General features: G+C 47.9%; 1 protein-coding gene across 1 annotated transcript in view; it reads right to left on the bottom strand.

Annotated features, from left to right (window-relative positions):
- Positions 1 to 19634, bottom strand: part of megf6b (multiple EGF-like-domains 6b) — a 128638-nt gene that overhangs the window by 5630 nt on the left and 103374 nt on the right. The window contains exons 16-25 of the mRNA XM_034167563.1: positions 19485 to 19610; positions 19276 to 19407; positions 19035 to 19163; positions 18834 to 18965; positions 18505 to 18633; positions 18301 to 18429; positions 17894 to 18022; positions 14987 to 15115; positions 14203 to 14331; positions 14000 to 14128 (exon numbers count right to left, since the gene is read on the bottom strand). Of these exons, the coding sequence (XP_034023454.1) occupies positions 14000 to 14128; positions 14203 to 14331; positions 14987 to 15115; positions 17894 to 18022; positions 18301 to 18429; positions 18505 to 18633; positions 18834 to 18965; positions 19035 to 19163; positions 19276 to 19407; positions 19485 to 19610 (1293 nt within the window). The remainder of the gene's footprint in view (positions 1 to 13999; positions 14129 to 14202; positions 14332 to 14986; positions 15116 to 17893; positions 18023 to 18300; positions 18430 to 18504; positions 18634 to 18833; positions 18966 to 19034; positions 19164 to 19275; positions 19408 to 19484; positions 19611 to 19634) is intronic.

The following is a 19634-nucleotide window of genomic DNA, read 5'->3' as shown; positions in this document are numbered from 1 at the left end:
TTTTACCATTAAACTAAAAGGTAGATCTTGTCTATGGACTTTGATTCTAATTTATATGATCCTTAATCATTAGACTGAGTAGGGATACACAGATCCACATTTTTTCCACTTCCGATCCAATCCCAATACCTGAGTTTGGACGTGTCGATACCAATACTTTTCCAATACCAGAGCTTAAGTACTAAGAATGAAGTACTTTTATTTTTTTATGGACTTTTATAGCCTGAAAGAAAAAACAGCACTCCCTCTCGCTCTCTGTCTCTCTCTTTCTCAATTTTAAATTTCAAAGGAGCTTTATTGACATGGGAAACATTACATTGTCAAAGCAAGTGTTAAGAGTAAAAATTAAGTCCTCTCTTTTTCTCTCTTGTCTATCTCTAAAAAAAAAAAAAATGAGGTGGGCTTCATAGATAATTGGCAAAGCTTCTGGGGAAAACCTGATCTTGTTAGGAGAGACGACATCCATCCCACTTTGGATGGAGCAGCTCTCATTTCTAGAAATCTGGCCAATTTTCTTAAATCCTCCAAACCGTGAATATCCAGGGTTGGGACCAGGAAGCAGAGTTGTAGTCTTACACACCTCTCTGCAGCTTCTCTCCCCCTGCCATCCCCGTAGAGACGGTGCCTGCTCACAGACCACCAATAACCAGTAAAAATCTATTTAAGCATAAAAATTCAAAAAGAAAAAATAATATAGCACCTTCAACTGCACCACAGACTAAAACAATTAAATGTGGTCTATTAAACATTAGGTCTCTCTCTTCTAAGTCCCTGTTAGTAAATGATATAATAATTGATCAACATATTGATTTATTCTACCTTACAGAAACCTGGTTACAGCAGGATGAATATGTTAGTTTAAATGAGTCAACACCCCCGAGTCACACTAACTGTTGAGTGGGCCGCCAGAAGAGGAGGTACTGCTGGCCCACCACCAGAGGGCACCCTGCCTGAAGTGCGGGCTTCAGGCACTAGAGGGCGCTGCCGCCTCACAGGAACAGCCGAGGTGACAGCTGTCACTCATCAACTGTGACAGCTGTCACCAATCATCTGCACTTCATCCCAGATAAAAGCAGGATGACACCACCACGTCGCCGAGATATCGTTCTTCTAAGGAAGTAATATTCTCTGCCGTACTAAAGGAATTATAACTTACGTGTGCTCTGTTAGCAGCCGTTGTCCTGTGGAGCCTTGTCAGCTGATTGGTGGTTTGTGAGAGTGCCGACGTCTTCGCCTCTCACTCTTTCCAGATAAGTGCTTAAACAGGAGCTGCACGAGTGTGTGATTTGAGGTGGAGGTGGAATTCCCACCGTTGTTGTTACTGGGTGTACACACACCCACACTTGACTGTCTTTGCTCTTCGCCAGCAGTACCAGATCCGACACGCGGAGACGGTGGCCACCTGGGGGACTCGGGACCTGGCGGCTCCAGTATCCTTCGGGTTCGGAGGAAATCGTGTGTTTCCGGTTCTTCTCTAGATGGACGTCTCCTATCGTCGAGCCTGCCCACACAACACCTTTATCCATTGACTTTGTATCATTCTATAATCTGTGTATGGTTGTGGCATTCACAACAGTAAAGTGTTCAAATTTGACTCCTTCTATTGTCTGTTCATTTGCGCCCCCTGTTGTGGGTCCGTGTCACTACACTTTCACAACACTAACTGCCAGAACGCTCGTAGCACGGGCCGAGGCGGAGGATTAGCAGCAATCTTCCATTCCAGCTTATTAATTAATCCAAACCCAGACAGAGCTTTAATTCATTTGAAAGCTTGACTCTTAGTCTTGTCCATCCAAATTGGAAGTCCCAAAAACCAGTTTTATTTGTTATTATCTATCATCCACCTGGTCGTTACTGTGAGTTTCTCTGTGAATTTTCTGACCTTTTGTCTGACTTAGTGCTTAGCTCAGATAAGATAATTATAGTGGGTGATTTTAACATCCACACAGATGCTGAGAATGACAGCCTCAATGTTGTGTGGGCCGCCAGAAGAGGAGGTACTGCTGGCCCACCACCAGAGGGCGCCCTGCCTGAAGTGCAGGCTTCAGGCACGAGAGGGCGCTGCCACCACGGACACAGCCGGCTGACAGCTGTCACTCATTATCTCATGACAGCTGTCACCCATCTACGCTTCATCATACTACTCCATAAAACCCGGACGTCATCTCCACCTCATTGCCGAGATATCATCTACCTGTGAAGGTAATTCTCTGCTAAACTGAAAACACTGACTAATAGTCTGAACTTCTTTGCAGCTGTTTTCCTGTGTTTCCTTATCTGTGGGATTGGCGTTTGGTGTGATCAGCGACGGCTTCACACTCCAACCAGATAAGTGGTTAACAGGAGCTGCACGAGTGTGTGATTAGAGGTGGAGGTGACTTTCCACCTTCTGAGTGTTTTTGTTACTGGGTGTGCACACACCCACATCTCACTGTTTGTGCTCCTCACCAGCAGTACCAGATCCGACAGTCGGGAACGGTGATCACCTGGGAATTCGGGACTTGGCGGCTCCAGTATTCACCAGGTTCAGTGGCGGCGGAAATCGTGTGGTTCCGGCGCTTCTCAGGACAGACGTCTTCTATCCTCGAGCCTGGCCACACGTCACCTTTGTGTATTGACTGCTATCATATTCTGAGATTGTCTGTATAGTCATTGTGCACATTCACAACATTAAATTGTTACCTGTTGGCTCATCTATTGACCGTTCATTTGCGCCCCCTGTTGTGGGTCCGTGTCACTACACTTTCCCCAACACTCAACACTGCATTTAATCTATTAGACTCAATTGGCTTTGCTCAAAATGTAAATGAGTCCACCCACCACTTTAATCATATCTTAGATCTTGTTCTGACTTATGGTATGGAAATTGAAGACTTAACAGTATTCCCTGAAAACCCCCTTCTGTCTGATCATTTCTTAATAACATTTACATTTACTCTGATGGACTACCCAGCAGTGGGGAATAAGTTTCATTACACTAGAAGTCTTTCAGAAAGCGCTGTAACTAGGTTTAAGGATATGATTCCTTCTTTATGTTCTCTAATGCCATATACCAACACAGTGCAGAGTAGCTACCTAAACTCTGTGAGTGAGATAGAGTATCTCGTCAATAGTTTTACATCCTCACTGAAGACAACTTTGGATGCTGTAGCTCCTCTGAAAAAGAGAGCCTTAAATCAGAAGTGCCAGACTCCGTGGTATAACTCACAAACTCGCAGCTTAAAGCGTAAGTTGGAGAGGAAATGGCGTCTCACTAATTTAGAAGATCTTCACTTAGCCTGGAAAAAGAGTCTGTTGCTCTATAAAAAAAAGCCCTCCGTAAAGCTAGGACATCTTACTACTCATCACTAATTGAAGAAAATAAGAACAACCCCAGGTTTCTTTTCAGCACTGTAGCCAGGCTGACAAAGAGTCAGAGCTCTATTGAGCCGAGTATTCCTTTAACTTTAACTAGTAATGACTTCATGACTTTCTTTGCTAATAAAATTTTAACTATTAGAGAAAAAATTACTCATAACCATCCCACAGACATATCGTTCTCTTTGGCTGCTTTCAGTGATGCCGGTATTTGGTTAGACTCTTTCTCTCCAATTGTTCTGAGTTATTTTCATTAGTTACTTCCTCCAAACCATCAACATGTCTATTAGACCCCATTCCTACCAGGCTGCTCAAGGAAGCCCTACCATTAATTAATGCTTCGATCTTAAATATGATCAAACTATCTATGCTATGTACCACAGGCTTTTAAGGTGGCAGTAATTAAACCATTACTTAAAAAGCCATCACTTGACCCAGCTATCTTAGCTAATTATAGACCAATCTCCAACCTTCCTTTTCTCTCAAAAATTCTTGAAAGGATAGTTGTAAAACAGCTAACTGGTCATCTGCAGAGGAATGGTCTATTTGAAGAGTTTCAGTCAGGTTTTAGAATTCATCATAGTACAGAAACAGCATTAGTGAAGGTTACAAATGATCTTATGGCCTCAGACAGTGGACTCATCTCTGTGCTTGTTCTGTTAGACCTCAGTGCTGCTTTTGATACTGTTGACCATAAAATTTTATTACAGAGATTAGCGCATGCCATAGGTATTAAAGGCACTGCACTGCGGTGGTTTGAATCATATTTATCTAATAGATTACAATTTGTTCATGTAAATGGGGAATCTTCTTCACAGACTAAGGTTAATTATGGAGTTCCACAAGGTTCTGTGCTAGGACCAATTTTATTCACTTTATACATGTTTCCCTTAGGCAGTATTATTAGACAGCATTGCTTAAATTTTCATTGTTACGCAGATGATACCCAGCTTTATCTATCCATGAAGCCAGAGGACACACACCAATTAGCTAAACTGTAGGACTGTCTTACAGACATAAAGACATGGATGACCTCTAATTTCCTGCTTTTAAACTCAGATAAAACTGAAGTTATTGTACTTGGCCCCACAAATCTTAGAAACATGGTGTCTAACCAGATCCTTACTCTGGATGGCATTACCCTGACCTCTAGTAATACTGTGAGAAATCTTGGAGTCATTTTTGATCAGGATATGTCATTCAATGCGCATATTAAACTAATATGTAGGACTGCTTTTTTGCATTTGCGTAATATCTCTAAAATTAGAAAGGTCTTGTCTCAGAGTGATGCTGAAAAACTAATTCATGCATTTATTTCCTCTAGGCTGGACTATTGTAATTCATTATTATCAGGTTGTCCTAAACGTTCCCTGAAAAGCCTTCAGTTAATTCAAAATGCTGCAGCTAGAGTACTGACAGGGACTAGAAGGAGAGAGCATATCTCACCCATATTGGCCTCTCTTCATTGGCTTCCTGTTAATTCTAGAATAGAATTTAAAATTATTCTTCTTACTTATAAGGTTTTGAATAATCAGGTCCCATCTTATCTTAGGGACCTCATAGTACCATATCACCCCAATAGAGCACTTCGCTCTCAGACTGCAGGCTTACTTGTAGTTCCTAGGGTTTGTAAGAGTAGAATGGGAGGCAGAGCCTTCAACTTTCAGGCTCCTCTCCTGTGGAACCAGCTCCCAATTCAGATCAGGGAGACAGACACCCTCTCTACTTTTAAGAGCCGGGCGGAAAATTTGCTGCTACCCTCAGCTTTGAACACTGTGGAGGAGAGCGCTCTCAAACAGCTCCGCTCCAGGAACCCCCCCCCCCCCCCCCCCCCCCCCTCGCCTCGACAGCAAACAAAGCAGAGAGCAGCAGAAGTTGAGAGGATTCACAGTGGCTCTTCTCCGGTATCGGAAAACATTGCGGGTTGGATCTGTATTTTCCAATACGTGAATTACGTCGGTATCGGAAGTCGATACCAGATCGTATCGGTCGCAACCTTCCTAATGAGTGGACTTGTTACTCAATTTATTTATATAGCACCAAATCACAATATAAGTTACCCCAAGGTGCTTTAGAAGGAGGTCAAACTTTATCTACACCCCTGAGCAAGCACGTAGGCAACAGTGGAAAAGAAAACACTCCCTCTGGTGTTTTTTGAGGAAAAAGCAGACCAGATTCAGAGGGGTGAACAACTGCTTAAGCCTGGTTCACACGACAGGATTTTAAAATTATCTGTAGGTTTCCAAAACCCGAGAGACCACACATGTGAAGATAAAATTCATTGATCTAACAGGTTTGGTCGTACAGTGTGGTGTGCAGCCACACAGTAAGAACAACACCACACACGAACAGATTTCACACACGAACATTTACAGTTCAGACAGGAAATCTCGCAAAATCTCTAGAGATTAAACGTGACTTCACCACACGCTGTGATATTGGGCAAAAAAAATCCAACATGTTGAATATCCCCAATTTGCGATCGGAGCGCTCCTGCCGCCCTTCCGAGCAGATCAGAGCGCTCTGAACACACCACACACGGGAGGAATATCTGATAAGATCTTTAGCGTCATCACGATTGTCGGGGGGTCCTTAAGATTGTCGGAAGGTGTAAGATCAGGTCCGATATCGGGCTAATTATCCTACCGTGTGAACCGGGCCTTAGGCTACACTATGAGCTTTGATCTTTAGTCTTCTGATCCTGACTTTAATCTCTGATTGTGATCCTGATAACTATCCTGTTGAAAGGTAAACAGACAAACTACAGTACGAACATACCCACCTTGGAGAGATGCCAAGATAAAAACTCAGGATCAAAGATAAGTGATCAGAAACAAAGATTTGTGAGTTGGAGCAAAGAAAAGAAAATGTCAACAGAGACAATGTAAACTGAGGACTGTTGGAGTTTGGTAGAGGTATGCGCGCTGTGCAAGGGTGGATTGGGAGTAATGGGATGTTTCCCGGTGTGCCGATCAATAACTGCTGCCTCTTTTTTTTTTTTTTTGCTGCACCTTGCCATGGTAACTCTCCCAGCCCAGGTAGAGAGACAATGCACCAGCCTGCAGACAAACCACAGGCTCAATGGCTTGTCTGTCAAAAGAATTCCTGACAGAATTGTGGCCCTATGATAGGTTATAGAGGCCCAGGAGTCCCACCCAAACATGTTCTAGATCTCTCTCTCTTCCAATCCCCTTTAAAGATGAGCAATCATAATGAGAAAGAGAAACAACACAGCAGAACATGAAAAAACAAAGTGAGTCACATTGCTACGGGGACACTGTGTGGCTGTTGCAAGACACTCTTCTAAAGCTAAACGTAGCATGTGGACATCGCATACCTTTAGAGCAAACAAGTTTTTAAAAGAAGAATTTTGCGGCATGTCTGTGTCACGGAGTGATGTCGGACAGAGGGAAGATGGTAAATGGACTGCATTTATATAGCGCTTTTCCAGCTGCATCAGACGCTCAAAGCACTTTACAGATAATGTGTTGTGTGGGCCGCTGAAGAGGAGGTACTGCTGGCCCACCACCACCAGAGGGCGCCCTGCCTGGAGTGCGGGCTTCAGGCACGAGAGGGCGCTGCCGCCTCACAGAAACAGCCAGGGTGACAGCTGTCACTAATCACCTGGTCATCACCCACACATACAAAAGCCGGACGACATCTCCACCTCATCGCCGAGATATCTTCTACCATCACGGTAAATTCTCAGCCGTTGTTGTGTCGTACATTACGTGTTTTTGTGTGTGTTGAACTATTTGCAGGTGTCTGGATCGCTATTTTCAGCTGGAGGCTGGGTTCGCGGATGGTGGAGGAGTGATGTACTTCACTCCTCACTCCGAACTTCAATAAGTAGGATTACAGACTCTGTATAAACTGTGTACAGGAGGTGGAGGTGTCTTTCCCACCCGACTATACAAAAGAACTTGCTGACTGTTTACTGGGTGTGTTTTCCACACACTCATTACTTCTGTCTTCTGCTTCCTGCCAGCAGTACCAGATCTGACAGTCGGAGACGGTGAGCACCTGGGGACTCAGGACTTGGCGGCTCCAGTATCCTTCGGGTTCGGTGGCAGTGGAAATCGTGTGGGATCCGGTTCTACTCGGGACGGACGTCTCCTATCCTCGAGCCTACCCACACGTCACTTCGTATATTTTGATTGTGAACCAAATTCTGCATTTGTCTGTATTTCGTTGTGCACATTTCACAACAGTAAAGTGTTGTATTTTTGACTCATCTATTGTCCGTTCATTTACGCCCCCTGTTGTGGGTCCGTGTCATTACACTTTCCCAACAGGATATCTCGGCCATCGTCATGGATCCCGAGGGGCGTCAACCATCTGTTGAACAGCCAATGGAAGAGCAGGGTGCACAGGCGTCTGCAGGAGGCGTGATTGGTGAGTTGCAGCAAATCCTCACCGCCTTTACTGCTCGGTTGGATCTAATGACCGAGCAGAACGTCATCCTCAATCGCAGGATGGAGGCTCTCACCGCGCAGGTGGAAGCGCGCGCTCAGGGCGCTGCTGCAGCTCCTCCTCCTGCTGAGCCGGTGCCGAATATAGATATTCCACTGGTCATTCAACGACCCCCCCCCCCCACCATCCCCTGAAGCATACATAAGTCCCCCAGAGCCGTACGGGGGTTGTGTGGAGACGTGCGCGGACTTTTTAATGCAGTGTTCGCTCGTCTTTTCACAGCGTCCCGTGATGTACGCGTCGGACACCAGCAGGGTGGCTTATGTAATTAATTTGCTTCGAGGTGAGGCACGCGCCTGGGCTACAGCGGTCTGGGAGCAGAATTCACGGCTCCTTACCTCTTATACTGGGTTTGTGAGGGAGTTAAAAACAGTATTTGATCACCCAAACAGAGGCGAGACTGCTTCTATGGCGCTGCTGTCAATGAGACAGAGGCGTCGGGGTGCAGCTGAGTATGCGGTCGACTTCCGCATTGCGGCTGCGAGGTCCGGCTGGAATACCGCTGCACTCCGCGCCGCCTTCGTAAACGGACTGTCGTCAGTCCTGAAGGAGCATCTGGTGGCTAAGGATGAGCCGCGGGATTTAGATGGGCTTATTGATCTGGTCATACGATTAGACAATCAGTTAGAGGAACGCCGTCGGGAGCGAGACGAAGGGCGTGGTCGGGTACGCGCCGTCCCTCTCCCTTCCGGTTCCGAAAAGGTACTGCCCTCCCCACGCTCCACTGCCTCAGCGCTCCGTTTGGCGACAGCTCCCCCTGCTGTCGAAGCTATGGACACGAGCAGGGCTAAAGTCAGAGCCACTAATAGACAAAGGAGACTGGTCCGCGGAGAGCGCTTTATCTGCGGCTCAAACGAGCATCAGCAGAGAGACTGCCCCAAACTGTTAAACACCAACGCCCGCTCTTAGAAACTGGGCTAAGGGTGGGCCAAGAAATACATGTGGGACAAACCCGTCTTTCTGCACGACTCCCAGTTACGATCCTGAGTGGGGATCTAACCCTTCAGGCCCCCGCACTGGTGGACACGGGGTCAGAAGGGAATCTGCTGGACAGCAGATGGGCAAGGGAGGTAGGGCTCCCTCTGGTGGCCCTTCTCCCTTTAATCACACACAAGACACTGCCAGTAATTTTGGTAGTGTCTGGGAATCATCGGGAGGAGATTGAGTTTTACGTGACTCCGTCTATCTCCCGCGTGATTTTGGGCTTCCCTTGGATGATCAAACACAACCCCCAGATTGATTGGCCGTCTGGGGTTGTGGCTCAGTGGAGCGAAACCTGTCACCGGGAATGTCTAGGATCCTCGGTTCCGCCCAGTTTGACCGCTAACGAGGAGGTTAAAGTCCCCCCCAATCTTGCGGCGGTGCCTGAGGAGTACCACGATCTCGCTGACGTCTTCAGCAAAGATCTGGCACTCACTCTTCCCCCACACCGTCCGTACGATTGCGCCATCGATTTGATCCCGGGCACTGAGTATCCGTCCAGCAGGCTGTACAACCTCTCACGTCCTGAGCGCGAATCAATGGAGACCTACATCCGGGACTCGTTAGCTGCCGGGTTGATCCGGAACTCCACCTCCCCGATGGGTGCAGGTTTCTTTTTTGTGGGCAAGAAAGACGGCGGCCTCCGTCCATGCATTGACTACAGGGGACTGAACGAGATCACGGTCCGCAACCGGTACCCTCTACCCCTGTTAGATTCGGTGTTCACGCCCCTGCATGGAGCCCAAATATTCACGAAACTCAATCTTAGGAACGCGTACCACCTGGTTCAGATCCGGAAGGGAGACGAGTGGAAAATGGCATTCAACACCCCATTAGGTCACTTTGAGTACCTGGTCATGCCGTTCGGCCTCACTAATGCCCCCGCGACGTTTCAGGCTTTGGTAAATGACGTCTTGCGGGACTTCCTGCACCGATTCGTCTTCGTATACCTAGACGATATTCTCATTTTTCCCCGGATCCTGAGACCCATGTCCAGCATGTACGTCAGGTCCTGCAGCGGTTGTTGGAGAACCGGCTGTTTGTGAAGGGCAAGAAGTGTGAGTTCCACCGCACTTCTTTGTCCTTCCTGGGGTTCATAATCTCCTCCAACTCCGTCGCCCCTGATCCGGCCAAGGTTGCGGCGGTGAGAGACTGGCCCCAACTGACAAGCCGTAGGAAGCTGCAACAGTTCCTCGGCTTTGCGAATTTCTACAGGAGGTTCATAAAGGGCTACAGTCAGGTAGTTAGCCCCCTGACAGCTCTGACCTCCTCCAAAGTACCATTTACTTGGTCGGATCGGTGCGAGGCTGCGTTTAGGGAGTTGAAACGCCGGTTTTCGACTGCACCAGTTCTGGTGCAGCCCGATCCTAGCCGCCAGTTTGTGGTAGAAGTGGACGCCTCGGACTCAGGGATAGGAGCCGTGCTGTCCCAGAGCGGGGAGTCCGATCAGATTCTCCATCCTTGTGCCTACTTGACCCCAGCTGAGCGGAACTATGACGTGGGCAATCGGGAGCTCCTCGCGGTGAAGGAGGCTCTTGAGGAGTGGAGACATCTGTTAGAGGGAGCCACGGTACCATTTACGGTTTTCACGGACCACCGGGACCTGGAGTATATCAGGACCGCCAGGCGGCTGAACCCCAGGCAAGCCCGCTGGTCATTGTTCTTCGGGAGTTTTGACTTCTGGATCACCTACCGCCCCGGGACCAAGAACCAAAGATCGGATGCTCTGTCTCGGGTTCACGAAGTCTAAGTCAAAACCGAGCTGTCGGATCCACCGGAATCCATACTTCCTGAGTCCACTATCGTGGCCACCCTCACCTGGGACGTGGAGAAGACCGTCCGGGAGGCCCTGGCACGGAACCCGGACCCAGGTAAAGGGCCGAAGAACCGCCTCTATGTCCCACCAGAGGCCAGAGCTGCCATCCTGGACTTCTGTCACGGTTCCAAACTCTCCTGCCATCCGGGGGTGAGAAGGACCATGGCAGTGGTCCGGCAGCGCTTCTGGTGGGTGTCCATGGAAGCCGACGTCCGGGACTATGTCCAGGCCTGCACCACCTGCGCCAGGGGAAAAGCTGATCACCAACGGGCACAGGGACTCCTCCAACCGTTACCTGTGCCCCATCGCCCCTGGTCCCACATCGGCCTGGACTTCGTCACGGGCCTCCCGCCGTCCCGGGACATGACTACCATCCTCACGATAGTGGACCAATTCTCCAAGGCGGCCCACTTCGTGGCCCTCCCGAAGCTCCCTACAGCCCAGGAGACAGCAGACCTCCTGGTCCACCACGTCGTGCGTCTGCATGGGATACCAACAGACATTGTCTCGGATTGTGGTCCTCAGTTCTCCTCCCAGGTCTGGAGGAGCTTCTGCAGAGAACTGGGGGCCACCGTGAGCCTCTCGTCTGGGTATCACCCGCAGACCAACGGACAGGCAGAACGGGCCAACCAGGAATTGGAGCAAGCCCTGCGCTGTGTGACGTCCGCGCACCCGACGGCCTGGTGTGAACATCTGGCCTGGATCGAGTATGCGCATAACAGCCAGGTGTCCTCTGCCACCGGCCTCTCCCCGTTTGAGGTATGTCTGGGGTACCAGCCCCCATTGTTTCCTATGGTGGAGGGAAAGGTCGGTGTGCCCTCAGTCCAGGCCCACCTGCGGAGGTGCCGTCGGGTGTGGCGCACCGCCCGTTCTGCCTTGTTGAAGGCCCAGACGAGGGCTAAGGCCCATGCAGACCGCCGGCGTTCCAGGGCCCCTGCATACCAGCCTGGGCAGGAGGTGTGGCTTTCTATCCCCCTCCAAGTGGACTCACCCAAGCTAAAGGACAGATACATCGGTCCATTCAAGATCCTCAAAGTCCTCAGTCCGGCCGCAGTGAAGCTCCAGCTCCCAGCTTCACTGCGGGTCCTGGAAACAGTGAAGCTGGGAGCTGGAGCTTCACTGCGGGTCCTCCCGGTTTTTCATGTTTCCAGGATCAAGCCACACCACACCTCACCCCTCTGTGCTCCTGGACCGGCGCCGCCTCCTGCCCGGATCATCGACGGGGAGCCGGCTTGGACTGTGCATCGGCTCCTGGACGTCCGCCGGAAGGGCCGGGGTTTCCAGTACTTGGTGGACTGGGAAGGTTATGGACCCGAAGAAAGCTCCTGGGTGAAGAGGAGCTTCATCTTGGATCCGGCCCTCCTGGCCGATTTCTACCGGCGACACCCGGACAAGCCTGGTCGGGCACCAGGAGGCGCCCGTTGAGGGGGGGGTCCTGTTGTGTGGGCCGCTGAAGAGGAGGTACTGCTGGCCCACCACCACCAGAGGGCGCCCTGCCTGGAGTGCGGGCTTCAGGCACGAGAGGGCGCTGCCGCCTCACAGAAACAGCCGGGGTGACAGCTGTCACTCATCAACTATGACAGCTGTCACCAATCACCTGGTCATCACCCACACACACAAAAGCCGGACGACATCTCCACCTCGTCGCCGAGATATCTTCTACCTTCACAGTAAATTCTCAGCCGTTGTGTCGCACGTTACGTGTTTTTGTGTGTGTTGAACTATTTGCAGGTGTCTGGATCGCTATTTTCAGCTGGAGGCTGGGTTCGTGGATGGTGGAGGAGTGACGCACTTCACTCCTCACTCCGAACTTCAATAAGTAGGATTACAGACTCTGTATAAACTGTGTACAGGAGGTGGATGTGTCTTTCCCACCCGACTATACAAAAGAACATGCTGACTGTTTACTGGGTGTGTTTTCCACACACTCATTACTTCTGTCTTCTGCTTCCTGCCAGCTGTACCAGATCTGACAGTCGGAGACGGTGACCACCTGGGGACTCAGGACTTGGCAGCTCCAGTATCCTTCGGGTTCAGTGGCAGTGGAAATCGTGTGGGATCCGGTTCTACTCGGGACGGACGTCTCCTATCCTCGAGCCTACCCACACGTCACTTTGTATATTTTGATTGTGAACCAAATTCTGCATTTGTCTGTATTTCGTTGTGCACATTTCACAACAGTAAAGTGTTGTATTTTTGACTCATCTATTGTCCGTTCATTTACGCCCCCTGTTGTGGGTCTGTGTCATTACACTTTCCCAACATAATGTCTCACATTCACCCAGATGTGAGGGTGCTGCCATACAAGGTGCTCACTACACACCGGGAGCAAGTAGGGGATTAAAGACCTCGCCCAAGGGCCCTTAGTGATTTTCCAGTCAGGCTGGGATTTGAACCAAGGATCTTCTGGTCTCAAGCCCAACACTTTAACCACTAGAACATCACCTCCCCCGCATGGTGAGAAAGACGCTTTGAAAAAGTTTGATAAGGACTCAAAATCCATGGAATTGGTGCTGGCTTGAATTTAAAGCCGTCTTCACGAACACATCCAAAAAAAACAAACTGCATCTTGTGCCATCAGGACGTTAAGTGCGGTAAGAATTTTTCTCTCCCTGGAAAATAAACATTGTGCTGTTCACACAGGATTTCAGACAAGATTGTGACTTATTATTATTAATCTAGACTTTCTTTCATTGGAAGAAAGACATTGAATGGATTTACAGGAATTTACACAAGAATATAAGTGACTTTTTTACTATAAGGTATGTTATTGATATTTTCCCATGATTTTCCAAATAGTCTACAAGCTTTAGCTGTGGTTTTTTAAATGCTTTAACAGTCTTTTCAGTCTTCATGAATTTCATGTAGTTTAATTGTTCTGAGTTAATGCATAATTTGGTTTACAATTAAAAGGAAAATCATTCCAGGTCCTACTTCCACGTTATTTTCTGTTATTTCAACATTATCTTTGACAGTTCAAATGAAAGGCTGAATCTTGGATCATTTAAATATGCACTTCTCTTGAGATTTTTTTTTCTTCCAGGAGATGCTGAAAATGGAGCATTAGATACAAAATAAATTTGGTTTCTGGGGCCCAGCGGGCCCTAGACCCCAGTCCCTTGCAAATGTTCCTCAGATTTCACAATTTTCATTTCACAGCCCTGAACGGGGGTGAGTTGGCACAGTATCTACAGATGGATTGTAGTGGTGGGCCAGTCTTGTCCAAAAAAATCCAGGGCTGAATTTTTGCCCCAGTTCAGCCCTGGCTCTGTGAGTGCCCTTTTGTCTAACAGATTAATTGAAGCAGTCGTGCTGTCATTCTCTGACTTCGTGCTCATGTCATTACTGCAGTAGTTCAGTGAATTTTTGTACCTTTGTCACAAAGTCTTCCCCTCCATCCCGCGGGACAGCGACACTCTCCAGTGACGTGGTGGCACGTAGCACCGCGCTCACACCGACATCTCTCTGCACAGACTGCTCCAAACCGACCGGCTTCACATGCTGAGCAGAAGATAAACTACGAATTAGTATTGCGCTAACAGCACTGCACTTCAGCTTCAGACTCACTGAAACACCTTTCTCGCAGCGCTCTCCAATCCAGCCGGCACCACAGCTGCACTGTCCAGTCTGTCTTTCACACTGACCACCATTCTGACAGTCACACCGCTGCTGGCAGTCTGCTCCGTATCGGCCCGCTGGGCACTCTGAGGGGAACAACGGGGACATGACCCCCTCAAACCACACCGCAGTACAAACCCGCTCTGTCACAGTTCTGCTATTTTCCACAGTCATTTACAGTTGGCACTTGTGTGAAGTGACGATCAGAATTTAAGGAACATTCCAGCAACCGGATTAGAAGTTTCCTGAACGTGGCACAGCCGCCCGGAGGAAGCCCGTTACGGCACAGCGGGGTGAATGAGTGTGCTCTGGAGCTTAGAGGAAAGTCGCCGAGGGGTCGACAGACTTTTATAAAACAGACAGGAGGCTTTGGCAAAAGTGGTCTGCAGAGCAGAAACACAAACTGCCAACAAATAAATTCAATTTCATCAAAAAAAACAAAATCTGGTTAAATAGAAAATCTGAATCGTGTGATGGATTTTCCTGAGCACAGTGAAACAACTGTACACTGCTGCTTTGTTTGTTCAGGTGAAGTTCTTCTGGGTTTCTGTCCGGAACCACTCACATCATTAAGGCTTTATGTCATCAGCGGTGTTGTTTGAGAAAAAAGATGATGCTGAATTTTACTTACGCCACACTTTAAATACAAAACATACAATTTCACAAAAATGAAAATACAATATAACTGCAGGTTTAACTCACTGGATGTGGCTTGTGTTGCTTATTCACAGCATCTCTTACCCAGCTCACAGGCTCCGCCCATCCAGCCGCCAGCACACTGACACTTTCCACTTGTCTTGTTACAGATTGCTCCATTCTGACACAAACAACGCTGACGACAGTTGGCTCCATAAAAGCCTGCGGGGCATTCTGAGGAGGAAGCGGGAAGAAAATAATAGTATGGCAGAATTTACATGATGTCTACTTATTATAAACATTTAAAATTCTGAGTCCTTCAACTGAAACTTTGAAAACTTCAGATTCATTATATACATGGTGTGTCGCTGGGACTGGCCACTTCCACCAACACTGATTGGAACCAACTTGTCAGAAATATACTGCACTATCATTTACAGCCACAAGATGGCACTGTTTACACGAGTCAAAGTGAGAGGAAGAACAGCCTTTATTGTTACTGCAAACAGTGAAATTCGTCCACTGCATTTGAGCCATCCTAATTACAATTAGACACAATCCAACTAGGAGGAGGAATGGGCAGGCACAGTACAGAAACCAACTCCACATGTGGAGGCAATGCCTTGGTCAAAGGCAAAGAAAGAAGCCGAACATAGTGTGCATGTTTTTGATAGTGGGAGGAAACCTACACACACACTGGGAGAACATGTAAACTCCACAAAGAAAGGAACAGCATGGGTGGAATCAAACCCCAGACCTCCTTACTATGAGACAAGAATGCTAACCATTGAGCCGCCATGCTGCTCCAGCAGAAGGTGGTGGCAATGAACCATTAAGCTGGATGCCAACTTCCATAAAACAAGATCTGTAGGAGCACATGCTAGGTCTTAGAGGATGAGCAAACTTAATAAATCATGCTCTCAAACACATAAAACGCATAATAGAACACACCAGTGCCATTCCCCATCCCCTTGTTCTTCATGACACATTTTTTGACAAAGGCAGCTAATATTCCAATGTGGAGTATTAGTTGCTAAAATAATGGTTCCGTTTGATTCAGACTGATTCCACCTCTTTTGATCAAATGAACAATCAAATTCAGTCTCGGTTCAAACAAAGGCTGTGTGGTAAGAAGATGCTGTCTGCCACGCCCAACCATCTCCCTTTGGAGGGGTTGGTGTCACTCTCAGGTTAGAGTCCACTTATGGACTTCTGTGACATGTCATTAGTTACAGTGAGGAAAATAAGTATTTGAACACCCTGCGATTTTGTAAGTTCTCTCACTTAGAAATCATGGAGGGGTATGACATTTTCATCTTAGGTGCATGTCCACTGTGAAAGACATAATCTAAAAAAAAAAAAAAAAATCCGGAAATCACAATGTATAGTTTTTTAATAATTTATTTGTATGTTACTGCTGCAAATAAGTATTTGATCACCTACCAACCAGCAAGAATTCTGGCTCACACAGACCTGTTAATTTCTCTTTAAGAAGCCCTCTTATTCTGCACTCTTTACCTGTATTAATTGCAACTGTTAGAACTTGTTACTTGTATAAAAGACACCTGTTCACACACTCAATCAATCACACTCCAACCTGTCCACCATAGCCAAGACCAAAGAACACCGGGGACAAAACTGTAGACCTGCACAAGGCTGGGATGGACTACAGGACAACAGGCAAGCAGCTTGGTAGAAGACAACAACTGTTATGATTATTTATTAGAAAGTGGAAGAAACACAAGATGACTGTCAATCTCCCTCGGTCTGGGATTCTATGCAAGATCTCACTTTGTGGGGTAAGGATGATTCTGAGAAAGCTCAGAACTACACAGGAGGTCCTGGTCAATGACCTGAAGAGAGCTGGGACCACAGTCACAAAGATTACATTAGTAACACATGATGCTGTCATGGTTTAAAATCCTGCAAGGCAGCAAGGTCCCCCTGCTCAAGCCAGCACATGTCCAGGCCCGTTTGAAGTTCACCACTGACCATCTGGATGATCCAGAGGAGGAAAGGGAGAAGGTCATGTGGTCAGATGAGACCAGAATAGAGCTTTTTGGAATCAACTCCACTTACCATGTTTAGAGGATGAGAACAACCCCAAGAAAACCATCCCAACCGTGAAGCATGGGGGTGGAAACATCATACTCTGGGGGTGCTCTTCTGCAAAGGGGACAGGACGACTGCACCATACTGAAGGGAGGATGGATGGGGTCATGTATTGCGAGATTTTGGCAAACAACCTCCTTCCCTCAGTAAGAGCAGGTCATGGCTGGATCTTCCAGCATGACAATGACCCCAAACACACAGCCAGGGCAACTAAGGAGGGGCTCCGTAAGAAGCATTTCAAGGTCCTGGAGTGGCCTGGCCAGTCTCCAGACCTGAACTCAATAGAAAATCTTTGGAGGGAACTGAAACTCCAAACCTGAAAGATTTGGAGAAGATCTGTATGGAGGAGTGGACCAAAATCCCTGCTGCAGTGTGTGCAAACCTGGTGAAAAACTACAGCAAACATTTGACCTCTGTAATTGCAAACAAAGGCTACTGTACCAAATATTAACATTGATTTTCACAGGTGTTCAAATACTTATTTGCAGCAGTAACACAAATTATTTTAAAAAATCATACATTGTGATTTCTGGAATTTTTTTTTTTTTTTGATTATGTCTCTCACAGTGGACATGCACCTAAGATGAAAATTTCAGACCCCTCCATGATTTCTAAGTGGGAGAACTTGCAAAATCGCAGGGTGTTCAAATACTTATTTTCCTCACTGTACTTTATGCTTAAATTTTTGTTTAAAGCAGTAGAATGTATGTATGTAGGCATGTTCAAAGAAACATGGGACATTTGGGATGTTTAACATGAAACCAACAATATTTAACTGTGAGACGTAGGAAAAAAAAAGCCATTTTGCATAACATGGCGCCTTTAAACTCCTTGTAGAGGTCATGACCCCCTTGTTTTGATCTATTGATATTGAGAACAATGCCTGTCCTCTGCACTCACCTTCTGTACAGTTGGGTCCAGTCCAGCCTGGCGTGCACGCACACTGCCCACTGACCGGGTGGCAGATGCCATCGTTATGGCAGCTGCAGGTTTGGTTACATCCGTCCCCGTAGAAACCCTTTGGGCACACTGCCAGCAGAGGGACAAATAATATCATCACCTCCTGATGAACTCTGCTGATCAAATGTGCAAACGCCGCTGGGTGAGAGCCGATACACGAGGAGCATTAAGCCAACACGTTCTCACACGCGGATGGGTTTGCCTGAATAACACGCAGTCCAGGCGTGTTTTTGTTGCGCGGGTACCACTTTGATGCCGCTACACAGCTGTGCAGACACAAACCATCGGGGCACTCGCCTTGAATTCTTCTATCATATCCTAATTCATGGTTTGCGGCTGTCACTCACCCAGGCTGCAGAACGGTCCGGTCCAACCAGCAGAACACGAACAAACACCACTGATGTGGTCACAGCTCCCGCCATTCTGACACAGACATTTCTGCTGGCAGTCCATCCCGTAGAAACCCCCAGGACAAGCTGAGGACACACAAAAATGCTCTCGTCTTTATTTACATCTTAAGCAAGAGAAGTGGTGGTTTGAGTTTCTCTTACGCTTTTCACAGAAGGTTCCGGTCCATCCCACCTGGCAGTTACAAGCTCCACTCACGTGGTCGCACAAGGCCATGTTGTCACACTGACATCGGCGGCTGCAGCCGAGACCAAACGTACCCGCTGGGCATTCTGAGGCAAACACACTCAAAATACTTTATCTGTACCCACAATGCACTTGCACCAGTTAATTTTGTTTTAACATGTTTGGAAACACACAAGAAAATCCATTTAATGTAAAAATAGCACGTGCATGAGCAGGCAAAAATCCAAACAGACATGTTGTTGTTGATGTTGTAGGGTTAAAACACCTGATGGATGGGGTTACGTACTCTGATGGCACTGTGGTCCAGTGTGCCCGGCCTCACAGATGCACCGGCCCGTCACAGCGTCGCAGCTGCCATCTCCGTTTCTACACTCGCATGTCTGCGCGCAGTCCACTCCCCAGCGGCCTGTGTCACAGGCTGCCACGGAAACATGTTAGTGACGTTAAACATCCAAGCGGTTTGAGGTTAAGAGTGCTGTTCTGTTACCTTTCCTGCAGTTGTGTCCAGTCCACCCTGGAGGGCAGCTGCACCGCCCACTCACGGAGTCGCACTGAGCGCTGTTTTCACACACACATTTCATTTGGCATCCCTTACCGAAATGTCCAGATGGGCACGCTGCATAGCGGGAAAAATAAACACAGACTATTCCAGAATGTTTCACCTCAACTATTTTACTGTTCAATGTATGTTGCTATGGAAACATCCCATTCCCAATGCTGGCACTCACAGTTCTGGCAGAGCTGGCCCATGAAGCCCGGTGGGCAGTCACATGACCCGTTGTGTTTATCACACACTCCTCCGTTGTGGCAGGCGGGGCAGGTTTGCGTGCAGCCGGGACCCCAGAAGCCATCCTGACACACTGAAGCATTCGCAGTGAACATCATGCTCATCTTAAACATGTTCGTGTTGCGTTTGAAACAAACCGTGCATACTCACACTCCTCACAGCGTGTTCCAGACGTCCCCGCTGGGCACTCGCATCGTCCCGTCACTCTGTCGCAAGGAGCACCCGTGCAATTACAAGCCTGGGTGCAGCCAGTGCCAAAGTGTCCCTGTGGACAGTCTGGACAGGACACACCAGAGAAAC

Source organism: Thalassophryne amazonica, chromosome 3 (genome assembly GCF_902500255.1).
Source record: "Thalassophryne amazonica chromosome 3, fThaAma1.1, whole genome shotgun sequence".
Lineage (NCBI taxonomy): Eukaryota > Metazoa > Chordata > Actinopteri > Batrachoidiformes > Batrachoididae > Thalassophryne > Thalassophryne amazonica.
Note: the sequence above shows the minus strand (reverse complement) of the source record. Positions and strands in the feature narration are given on the sequence as shown.